This window comes from Suillus fuscotomentosus (genome assembly GCF_016647785.1).
Source record: "Suillus fuscotomentosus strain FC203 chromosome Unknown F5891scaffold_54, whole genome shotgun sequence".
NCBI lineage: Eukaryota > Fungi > Basidiomycota > Agaricomycetes > Boletales > Suillaceae > Suillus > Suillus fuscotomentosus.
Window position 1 is genome coordinate 245,891 of NW_024539566.1, and position 12,665 is coordinate 258,555.

Here is a 12,665-nt window from a genome sequence, read left to right on the forward strand (position 1 = left end):
GCTCAATTACGCCCTGGCCATGCTTGACAGGTCATCCAGACTTAACCCAACAGCAGTGGCAATGACATGGAACCCTCACGATAATCATCCATAACGATATGTTCGTCCCACATGGGCTACTGCCGGACATCAAGGTGAGAGGTGTGCTGTAAACGACTTTGGTCACAGAATCTAAAAGGTCGAACCGAGCACGTGCACATAAATCAACTTCAACAATCATCCATCAAGATCGATGATACCTGGCACAACCTGGCAAGTGAAACATAATCATATTGAATGCGAATAAAAATCAGAAGCAGTACGATACCCCATCCACGGACTCCGCCAAGGTTGGAATGTCGATGGGTAATCCTGGTTTTTCAGTATGCCGGTTTGCAGGCATCGTTATCGTCCTGGTGCGTGATCTGCGTTATGTGCACCTCCACTGGCGTACACTTCACATTATATCGCTGCTGGGTTTCTCGTGCTATCTCGTCGGCCATCCTGATAGTCGAGAGGGAACTATGACTTGGAGTTGTTTTCTTCATTGCTATTCGGATAATAATCATGTAAAAGGTAATAGAGATGATCGGCGTAATCTAGGTAGCCAAAGCTTGGTTATTTTTGATAAAAGGGAGTCGACAATGGAAATTACCATGTCTACTACAACATATTGTCCATTGTTCGCTTCGACGAAACATATCAATGCCGACAGGAGCGTCACAGAGTACAGAATAGCGGAATCTGCAAGCACGCGCACTATCGGCATCATACTAGAGCTCTTCGTAGCGCGAAGTGCGGAGACATCGCATTCCATCCTCCAGATCCGATATGCCAGCAATCCTGAACAAATTGGTCTCGGGCCTCGATTGCTCAGGTAAAAAGTATGCTCACCCGAAGCCGATAAATTACTTCCAAGTGTCATGGCATAGAAGGTCGTGATCCACGGGCCAGTTGATTTGGCGAAGATGTCTCCAGCATCGCTAGTTGCTTTTGAAAAACTGTAGACTGCACCAAAGCCGGACACTTGAATGAAACATCAGAGGGAGGACTTCCTGAGCATGGTAACGACCTAACCTGCCATACCGAACCACAACAAACTCGGTACAATGATAACCCACACAGATTTCCAGACGACGTAACAGCGATAAATCTTTGGCCGGAAAAGACATTTCATAAGCAAGAGGGTTGCAATCTGGCAGATAAAAATTGAACTTACCACGATTCCATCACCAAGCATTGTCTGCAAGTTATATATTATATTCTTGACCACAAATGTGATTTGGGAAACATCTGCAAAGAATGCCGATGGCCCCCCTGGGAATGTATTGCGATAGGTAACCAGTCCCTGTTCAACACGAATGAAGTCTACTATCATGTGCTTGTGAGGCTTGAGTACTGGATGGCGCCAGATGCAAAAGGGGAAAAACTTACTGCAGTACTTAGGATCAGCAGCATGCATGCCACCACAACATTTGGGCGATGAATCTTGTTCTTACGATGTCTGTAAGTCAATGCCCACATGGTACCAATAAACATGAGGACTGAAAAGCCTGAATAACCCAAGGTTAGTGAGTATGAGACGGACAAATCCATTGTGATACGTACCATATAAGATTCCTTCCATCGTGGTTGAAAATATAGCAGCATTATTCAGTGGTATGCCTCTCGAAGCCATGGCAGATGGAGTCTTGGGGGTGTATCGAGGATGGTGCGGGTATCTCGTCCAGTTCTCAGGCTCTTTAAATGTCAACAGGTCATCTGCCAATCATATGCCTTGAGGAATTGCATCAGTACCTTTTCAGCACAGTAAATCCAATTAGCTTGAACTCGAAACATCACAGCCATGATGTTAACATCATAGTAGCAAACAATTCATGGATAGCCTCGGTACAACTCGATCGGGGAAGGCGGAAGTAGTAAGGTTGTCATCTGCAAGTTCATAATTCGTACTAGAAGTATGTGCACCGTACGCACCCATTGAGGCCTGAGGACTCGGATGACGTTATATTTGAAACTGCGGAGATCAGTCGTGGATACCATTGGATGCTGTAGTCGCAGCAGGCGAATGTGTTATGAGGTGTGCGCAAGAGCGCTCAAGGCATGCGTTTGATCCCATAGATGCAGTTCGAAGAGATCTCAAGTGCTACGTGCCACACACACGATCTCCCCGTTAATCGGCAGACGGAGGGAGATCCTGTCGCCGCGTTCCTTTCTAATGTTGCTAAAGTCGAGTGACGCAATCCGACTGGTCTCCCCACGCTTTTATGCAGTAGTCACCCCTACGATAGTAAATGGAGAGTGACATCTATCATATTCAAATCTGTAGAGAAATAGTTGGGGTGACATTAGTTCAGTACGCAATTTCATTTCTCACAACTTCGCAAGGTCCGTGCGGGATAACGTCGATTTCAAATGGCGTTACATTGGAAATGACACTCTCACTATCTTGCGTGTTGATCGGGGACTCGGGTCGTTGACCAATGCAGAATGACCAGGGGAGGTCGATGTAGAATGGATTGTCTGCGAGACGCCTACTGAGACATACCCTATCAAAAGGATGAACCTCATTGAAAGTGGCTAATAAAAAAACTGTCGGGACAACTTACCGCCTACCGAAGCCAACAGTTAAGGACTTCATGTCATCCATAGACGGCCTTCTCAATTGGCCAGCGCAATTTGTCCTGGTCTGGAAAGGCGATGGCGCCACAACAGATTGCCCCTGAAATTAACAGATTCAGTTAATGAAGCTATGCAGTGTTAGTGAGGAGTAAAACCTTAGCAACAAAGATACCCACCGACCGCCGCAGCGCATGCTATGATAAGAACGTGGGTTACTGTACGGTTTACGAATCCAAATATGTGTATGGAGGCAACCGTAACGCGCTACACCTAGCGCTCAGCCTGTCATCCGATGGCTATGATGCACGGGTTCCAGGGACGTCAATGCGTGTAGTCTTGATAATGCACTCTGTGATATCAGATTCGGCAAAGACTGCGTAGCTTTCTTTAGCCAAAGTTTGTCACTCACTCTCGGTTTCCGTACCACGAGTGATGTCTGTCCTATTAGATAGGTCAGCCGGTGGATGTCCGGCATACACCACTAGCCTCACATTAATAATCTGTTGCTGTACAAGAACCATCCACACCATGGCTGTTTACATGTCCTACAATGACACCCTCATTTTCAGTGACCATCAAGGTGGGGCACATGAATCTCAGCCACCGCATCGTCCTTGCTCCCTTTTCCACTTTCGCGCGTATGTCAGTCGCGCCCTCGGATCCCCACGCAGCCGCTTAACTGCTTCACAGAAAAACCAGTGTCTGGAAACCACCCTCGTCACTGAACAGGTAGAATCGTGGAGCGCGCCACTGATGCTATGCATTATGGGGATGGTAGCTTTATTTATGCTAGCTGTGGGTACTTGCTTGTAAGTCGTGGATGCAGCCCAGTACTTGCTGAGGGTCTGTATCAGGTTGAGGCCATGAAATCCATTTCGAAGACGAGTGGATTTTGGACAACCTAAAGAAATTGATTTATTGCAGCAAGAAGGCGTGCGATCGAGTGACTTCCAACGTGCCAAAAGTTGGAATACCCTCCCTGGGGCGACAGCGTGCAGTCAATTTTCGAGAATTGTAAAAGAGCGACACGAAAAGCGAGCAAAGTGGTTAACGTTGTGTAAGAATGATCTAGCATCAAGTTCTGTTCCGAGGTGTGATGGTTCGATTTGACAGTCACGTGTCCCAGGCTGATGGACGTACAGTCGAGCCAATTCATTCTCCGTGACCCATCGAATGGAGGAAATCTGGCCTCACGCTTCGCAGTCACTTCATCCATATGTTCAGACAGTGGAACTCCTCAAACGCGCAGAATCAGTTGTTGGAGCACTTTCACTGATTCTCGTTGAATATGGGCTATCAAGCTTTCAAGGACCAGGTTGGTTGCTAGACGTTCCAGATGATTTCAGCTTACCACTTGGTTCAAGCGCAGGTACTTCTTTCCAGTAGTGATGTAACAATAAATACTTTGAAACCTCATATGCTCAATAAATACCACGATGCGACGAATGTCAATCAAATGTCTCCTCCCTCCAGACCACTCGGTAAGCATTTCCCTATACAGTACTGCTAGTCGATACATGTACACATTCTTGGAAGACAATTGAGTTCATGCTAGTTTCTGCGTCGGAGTCTGCCACGAGTTTTGCGTGATATTCTCGAACGCTAAGGATGAGGCGTGGTCCCAACACAAACATCTGCACGAACAATAAAATTTCAAGAGCGCCTTCAAGTATCTGAGCTCCAATAGAATGCGAATTCTACAGAAATGATGAGCAGTGGTTACACGTAGATGTCGGCGACAGATCGGCGCACCATGATTTTCGGAGAGAAAGCAGCAAGCTGGAGGCAAGAGACACCAACAAAGCTAATATGTGTGGAACTTGAGCAGAATAATACAACTGCGTTCATATTACAAGCTCACCTTGCAAAATAGAGAACGTGAGATTGTATCAGCACTCTGAAACAGTCCCCAATGGTCGATCCTGTCGATCGGCTGAGCCGTCGCAGGTTACGGAAGTGTTTCACAGCAACCCAGACTACAAGACACAGTGCGAGGACCTCCCAAACAGTGTAGAGTATCCAAACCATTGAAAACCAAAGCTGCTCATCCTCTTCATATACATAACCGCATATATACGTGCCAGAGAGTATCAGCTCCTCTGGCGTTTGTCCTATGAGGTCTGCTCTTCAAGTCAACAGATAAAGCTTACCCCCTACAACATACTTGAGTTCTATTGCCAAGATTACACCACAGGCGATGGTGCCAGCCAGAAAGGTAATAACAAGGAAGATGAGCATCATTCTGGATCCCTGATACATGGCATATAAGCGAGCAATCATAATGACTTGCATGAGGTTTCAGTCGAGTCGATATCACAGAGGTACTGCAGCTGGGTGACTTACTGCCCAACATGGCAGCTACGACCACATTTATCCCAATCGCTACGTAGTCCGTAATATTGCCTGAACCACGTAATTAGTGAACGACCTTTATGATAGTCAAACGCTCCGACTTACACCTATTGAGTGAATATGTCGAGCCAAGCTCAATCATGATGGTCAAAATCTCACTCACCCCTACAAATGAGTGTATTCATTAAATGTGAATAACATGGTTGTGGAATACTTACTGCATCTGTCAGCGAGATCCATATCACATTTTCTGTGTGCCGTCGGTCAGAATAATCGAACACAGCACATGTGAGACATACGCAGAACTTTGACACTAAGTGTCAGAGATGAGTTATTAGCACGATGCCAATTTGGATTCGTTGGCGTCGACACATACACAAAGTACGGTATTCCAATATAGCGTACCTGAAGCATTTTGGTGTCAGCACAACCGTAAACCACGGTATAGTACAACATGAGGTACGAACAACCAAATACAGCACAGTCATGAGAGACCAACGTTGCCTCTGTCGCGAATTCATTGTATTCCCTTGTATTTCTGACACGGGACTCTTGTCACTCACCCAGATCAGTTCAATCTATGACACCATTCTCAGCGAGTTGGCTGCTCCGGCAATAACATGGACATACCTCTTGTTCGAGTGTTAAGACTGGAAATATCATGAGAATATCGGCGATTTTCGAACACTGTCCTGCTCACCCCAATCGTATACCACCACGGCGCCCGCGGCAACTGGGAAACCACATGTCACCGTTTAATCTAGACATCCTGAGGTGACGAACCTATCCAATAGCTGAAAAAAACACTCAATTCGATTTTCGACCACCAACTGGGATCATTTGAGACGAAGGTCATGTTCGAGTGAGATGGGTGTGAGCCTGAGCGAGTGAGGAAAGGCAAAAATAAACACGAACAAAACCACAAGAAAACGGGCAAAACAAAGTTACTAGCGGTGTATGACGATAGCGTTCGTGCTAGATATACCACCGTTCAGCGCTGCGCTTCTATCGCCAAAATCAGCATGATGGTGATAAATATTTGGGGCGAAACAGTGCCCCCGCGGCCCGGGTGATCGGATCAAAGTAGATTTTGATTTCCAAATCAGTATTAGTACGCTGCTGTACGCACGGGACGACTTCAACACCTGCATCCTTATAACCCGGGGGCAATATTGACAGCCTACAGGCCGATGCCATCAACTTGCTCATCACTCTTGACATTCCGCTCTCCTTACTATGCCTGCCAGGCCGTACTATGTCGAAGCAACATCCAATAATGCGCTTACTACTTTGCATCCTCCTTTACCTCGTTGGAGTCGTCCAAGCTGCACCTACAACTTGCTCATGAACCCGACATGGACGGCAACGAAATCGTGATGCTTTTGAACGCTGCGGCAGCTGATGAATGAACATGTAGAGCATCCCCAATCGACGATGAGACAGTCACGTTTAATTTTGGACGCGACCCGACACTATAGTGTTCGTCTTTATTCTCCGGAGATCCTAGTCAGTGCTCTGAACACAGAAATCGTGTTTCTGGAAATAAAGGTGCGTTGGACCATCTCCCTAGTACCCACGCTGACACCTCTGTCATCAAAGCAGACGAACAGATTCAACCTGCACAGGGCCTTCCATCTTCGTGGCCTTCCAATATCAATCATCAATATCAACGACCGCTCATCTCTCGAACTCAAGCTTAGTGGACCACGAGCAAAACTATGCACGGTGGATCATTTTCAGATCAATTCAAATATCCGCATGGGTCAGCAGTATGAACATCTGTCCAAAAACAACTGTACTGATTGGCTCCGAACTAGGTATTGCACCATCAGGATACCAAAGCGAAAGCAGAAGCATGACTCACTGTTGTGATGTGCCGCTCGAGCTGCCAGCTCAAATTTCAAATGGCGACTGGCAGATGTAACGTCCAGTTTAAGGTGCGCAGGTGAGTCGTGTGGTTGAATCCTGGTTACCCAGCGATGTGCTCGCACTCACGTCCCAACCCCATGAACAAGCCAAGCCTTCGTAGCAATCTGTATGTCTTGTGCAAACATGTGAGAAGCCTGTACATGCACTGACAGACGTAGATGCTGTCAAAGCAACAACAACGGCGCGAGCAAGGAGAAATGCATTTTCTGTGCGGAATCTTCTGGTGGGGATCTCGAATGATATCTCTGAGGACGACGGCCAGCTTTTATATTCTGCGTATACTTATGGGCACGATTCCTATCGATTTGGCAGAATCTGTTATGGCTGTCAAATAGCAGAATTTTCGGCAAAACCTGCAGTGACCCTGCCAGCGCAGCGACAAAGTTAAGAAGTTGATGCTCATTCTCGTCGATACTTCCGATATGTCCTTGAGCGATATCTCATGCCGGTTTTTTTCACTTACTCGTTGCTCCCTTATATGTAGTTACACAGGTCAAATAGACATATGTAATCATACTAGGACACTGGCAAAAATGAAAGATCCAAAGCAGTTGAGTACCGGGTAGATGTGGCCCCCATCGGATCCACGCCTATATTTGATATCGTTAGATAAAACACAGTGCAAGAGAAGGGCCTTCGCAATGTATGACTGATAGACTCGAAGACCTCAAAGTGGTCATAGAGAAGAGATGTTTAAAGCTGCGTATCCGACGCTGTTTTCAGATCTGTTGAATTGCTTCAATCTTCGGTAACGTGGGGGCATCGGACTGCGAAGTTCGGTATGAGCCGAGCTGCTAAAGAACAAACGTCATGTAAACCTCACAGCTGTCTTGTGTGGTTCAAACTGCAAGAATGCGATATTCTGGCGCATTTCCTGGCTGGTGAATGGCCCCATAACGAACTGACTGAGGTTTCATTGCATCAAGCAGCATGGGGCCCTGGCTAGAGTACAAGAACACCATGCGCATCGCACTGGCACGTTGCCATCACCACGAACAGTTCAGTCTTTTGTGGCGTTCAAACACTTCGCGCGAGTTACTATGTTACATGATTTTCTTTGATCAATCAGATGTCATCCCTCAAATCTCACTTCGGCGATGTAAGTACTGCATGGTGGTATATCAAGCACGATTGCGATCGTTAAACGTCCACCAGGTCCCCCGCTATCTCATTCCCATCCTCTAATAGTATGACCCTAGTCTCGAATGACCCCAGATGGTGGCCAGCCGTCAATGAGAATCTTATCATCAGCTATTTTATAGGTTTGTTCAGAGGCAGCCGCATGATGACCGTGATGACTCGGTTAACCTTGGTTGCGGTTTTGCAGTTGCCGCCTGTACTGCGGTAATGTACGATTGGGGTGAGCAATATTAAATATGAAAAGACCACTGACATTATGAGATTTCTAGGACTAACGTTCGGAAAAGAGGTAGGTCGACACTGACAGGAGCAGTTATCTCGCTGACAATAATTTTATAGGTGGAACTGGTTTGGGTGAGCGGACTTCCACATCAAAAGACCGATGTGAAAATACTACAACTAATTCGCGGCAGAAGCAACGCTGGTTCCTGATAACCGTTTTGTATCTCGTTGTACGTAGCTTGTGTTTTTAAGCGTGGTTAGCAAGTTGTACTGACGCGAACATATCCAAGGCACGATATGTTGCAATAGGATTTGCTGTGTACGTTTTGACGTTTAGGCCATTGGTGTTGCGCTCATTACCCATCTCTCGCAATCAGGATGAACGTCTTCAGTATGTCTCCTCGCATGAGCTCTGTTTCTTTCTTGTGACGAGCGGCATACAGTCAGTGTTCCAACAATTTCGACAACAGATGCAGTGAGTACTTGGCACAGATGCCTTGCTTTCTATTCCTGTGCAAACAACTAAATTACAATGTAGGGGTGAGTGAGATTTTTGAACAACTCGTTGGTTCGATACAACGACTCCCACAGTTGTGAGTTTGTTTCAAGCCTGTGATCCTCCGAAGCTGATAATTAATGTTGCTGAATTTGTCAGGCCTTATCATATACAACGTACTTACTTGGACGGGCGAGGTTGTAAATGCAATACTGGGTGGTGAGCTATACACTTTCTTGATATTGACTTGACTGAAACATCATGCAAGCCATCATGATAATTCGGTTGCATGTCATGTATCAGCAATCTAGAAAGGTGCTGATATTTCTTGTCGTCATATTTCTGGCCATCAGAGTTGCCAGTGCAGTGATCATCGCAATAATGACGATGCAGGTTTCAGCAGGTAAACTTTAACTATGTATGAAATGTCCAAGTGCATCAGGCTCACCGACAAGCACCAGAAGAACTCCTTCTCTCCGGTACCCATCAGTGCATGATTGACTATGCGGGAGATTCCATATTTCTCGTTTCCATGACTTGGATACTTGGCACTGTATGGGAGGTCCTTGCACTGTGTCTCGCGGTCTGGATTGCTGTAAAGCACTTCCGTGAACTGCGAAGAGACTCAAGAACAAGTCATGTCAGGGACTGTTTGACGGTGTTAATACAAACTCATGTTATTTACTTTGCGAGGTGAGCTCATAATGTGAATGTGGTTCTTGCTCCGCTGAAGTTTTGCACGTGCTAGTTTTTTGGCTGCTTCTTGCTTCCAGATCGGTTTATTCTCTTCGACGCTCTCAATTGTATGCCGATCTCTCACCGACCTTTACGTGCGACCATGATTCATCATTTCTATAGGACATATATTCCCTGGACACTCAGATCTATATTGGTTTCGCTCAAATCTTCGAGATAGCACAGCTGTCTGTGCTGGGACCACGCCTCATCCTCAGCGTTCGAGAAAATCATGCCAAGCTCGTGGCCGACTCTGATGCAACAAGCGTTATGACTTCAATGATTGTTTTCCAGGAGAGCGCCCATGTGGAAACTAGCAGTAGCGTGTAGCGCAGAGCATTCTCAATATGGTTGTTTTGCATAGTCTGCAGGGAGTGGGAAAATTCTCACTTGCAGTACCTGGAGTTGACATTCTTCTGATTTCGCGGTGTGATAGGTTCCATAGGTATATAGTTAGAGTGTCGATCCGCCATCATGATGTTCTTCTGGCATTTTCTTGCTGTCTCGCTGATTAGACTTTCAATATTGATTATCAGTTTTTGTGTACGATACAGTACTATTGAGGTCGTTATATCGTGTACTACTAGTGCTACATATATCTTTCCGTCGATGCGATTCTTGTCTTCGTCGTATCGGCTCTGAGTCACTCACCATATCCAGCGCGGTGGCTAGTGTCCTAGTCTTGTCTAGAAGGTCTACCAGGAAGCACCCGATCAGTTCGAAAGCTGCGTCGGCATTTGGGAAGCAAGAGCTATCGAGTTCAAAGATCTCGTCAGAATGAGTCGATCAGCACGTCCTTATATCTCTGTACGTGCGAGGCTGCAGCCGCTTCATCACATACACTTCGATCGAGATTGATGATGATGCCGAAGCACCTGTCACACATCAGCATGATGTCTCAGGGTGCCTCTGATGAAACAAGTTTTCGCTACTAATTAGCATTGCAGTCTGCTGTTCAGTGCATCGTTCAGTCGGATAACCATAAATTCAGGATCGGTGCTAAATATACATAGCAAGGGAATTGTAGAATCAAATGGCTACGCTTGATATTGCAGCAATAAAAGCATCGTTACGTGGAGCTGGAAGGATCGAGGTTAGTAACTGCGAGTATGGTAAGGATTAAAAACTCACGCGTCTCGGCAACTCGACCAGCGCGCCCATGTGCCATGCAGCTCAAATCAAGCTCAACGCTTCCTCTCGGAATCACCATTGCAGTGTCAGGAGAATAAAATAGGTGTCGGGAAGCGGCCCCGGGAGGTACCCAGAGACGGAGCTCATGTTTGGGTCCCATGAACCACCCATCAGGCTGCAGCAAGAAAGGGGCTGAATTAGAACGATGATCAGAGGTGGGTTCAAGCAAGTCAGCGGGGTTGGGCAGGGCGTGTGTCAGACAGGGCGAGAAGGAAATGGGAGGATGATTAGAAGTGTTGGTTGGGGTAATACGACATTCTTGAGGAGGAGGTTACTTCGATGCAATGGAGATGCAAAGGGATCCAGCACTGTGAACTTGTAAAATGGCGGCACTTTCATAAGCCGTACAGTGTTATCCTCCGAACTAGAAGCGATGCGAGTACCATCTGGTGAGAACCAGACTGACTGAATCGGGCCAGTGTGCCCCTTCAAGGGCTCACCCAATGGCTGTCCTGTCGCTGCATTCCACAGCCGCACGGTCTTATCATCCGAACCAGACGCGATGCGAGTACCATCCGGTGAGAACGAGACTGAGTAAATCGGGCCAGTGTGCCCCCTGATTATGGCCTGAACAACCGTCCAGTTCAGATCGCGGCCAGATGTCAGACAAAGGGTATTCGGAAACCTAGCCGTAAATTTGGTAGCCATCGTAGAGTTGACGGGCGAGAACGGGAGTGCTGATAAATACAGATGGGGTGTGCTGTGCAATACCATGCCGCCAGACACTTGAATGAATCTTTGTGCATCCATCGTGGCGGACCGCAAATCTTCGTATCCAGAATAGTCCTGTATATATGTATGAGCTGTTCGTCCGACCCTGCCTCATGAGCATGTGCTCACCTCACTTGGAATCTGAGATGTGGCAAGATGCTCATGTCGTTGTAAGAATAAAAGCAAGTCGAGCGCTTACTTCGATTTTCTGACTTGATGAAGCCCCTTCCATTTCGACATTCTGGACCACAATGGTTGATGCATCTCGAAGGTCTACATTCTGGTTCGCAGGAATGCGGCTGCGGAAACACTTGAAGGGTGTCTGCACAATGTCAACCATATTCAGAATCAGGAAAGCTAGCAGCCTACTCACAGAAAGTTTCTTGATCACGCCTTTTGCAAATTTTCGAGTACTCGACTACGGGGTCGGCTCTGGACGAAGAAAGCGTCAGAAGCAGCGATGAATTCCATGAGTGTTCATCCAATGTACATTGAGTAAACCCTTGAGACTACATACCGAGTTTTCACGAACAGGTGCCTCGCAAGTTTCTGGAGGAGGATCTGGTCTATGGCCTTCGCTCATCACGAGCAGTCGATTACTGTAAGCGAAGTGAGGGTGTAAGAAATAAGTGGGAGAAAAGAGAGAACCTCTGGCATGAGCCGAATACCCTTGACCAAAGCATGGCCAACACGTTGAATGATTCTTGAAGCGCTAATCATGATTATCGGCCATATGCCCATTGCCGCCAAAATATCTACCTCATTCTTGTCGATTTTCACTGGGCTTGAAGACAAACCTACCAGACTAAACGACGTTTCTGACTCAGCCTACGCGCCACTGAAGGGAATGCAGGGAAACGGTTCTGTGACTTTCTTACAATTCATCTTATTACATAACCTTCACTTTGGCAGAAGTGCTCTGAAGTAACTCCCTCATGTGCGAGACACCGTCGGTCATGTTAAGTTTTAAAACGGAAGTTGGCAGCGCTAAAACCTGATTACAACCGAATTCAATCAGCGTCCAACTTGAAGCATCATTTGCTGTCCGACTGAGATATCAAGCGCCATGTAATTGATAGAATGGTAAACCATGTGATTGCAAGTGGTGCCAGTAATATAAGCATCCATCCCTACAGAGCACCAGCTGGGCAACATGATATAAAACATAACTCGAGAGAGCAGCGGCCTTGCCGAGAGCCCGTTTGTTCCACAAGCTCAGTTATGCCCTGGCAAGGCATAAGATGTCAACCAGACCTAACCCAACAGCAGTGGTGATGACGCTTTTTGA

The 12,665-nt window shown here is 46.7% G+C and overlaps 2 protein-coding genes across 2 annotated transcripts; both read right to left on the reverse strand.

The window, feature by feature from the left end:
* Positions 1 to 359: 359 nt before the first annotated feature.
* F5891DRAFT_1192923 (uncharacterized protein) lies at positions 360 to 1,657 on the reverse strand (the record flags this gene model as incomplete). The annotated part of the gene is made up of 7 exons (XM_041367668.1): positions 360 to 578; positions 635 to 822; positions 874 to 1,005; positions 1,057 to 1,132; positions 1,199 to 1,360; positions 1,414 to 1,532; positions 1,588 to 1,657. The coding sequence occupies 7 exons, from the start codon at positions 1,655 to 1,657 to the stop codon at positions 360 to 362; spliced, it is 966 nt and encodes a 321-aa protein (XP_041222150.1).
* A 675-nt stretch (positions 1,658 to 2,332) lies between these two features.
* F5891DRAFT_1053249 (uncharacterized protein) lies at positions 2,333 to 3,397 on the reverse strand (the record flags this gene model as incomplete). The annotated part of the gene is made up of 5 exons (XM_041362567.1): positions 3,220 to 3,397; positions 3,159 to 3,177; positions 2,757 to 2,871; positions 2,589 to 2,663; positions 2,333 to 2,528 (listed from the first exon to the last, which is right to left on the reverse strand). Exons 2-5 carry the CDS (start codon positions 3,175 to 3,177, stop codon positions 2,333 to 2,335), a joined length of 405 nt encoding a protein of 134 aa, XP_041222151.1. The 5' UTR covers positions 3,220 to 3,397.
* Positions 3,398 to 12,665: the final 9,268 nt, after the last annotated feature.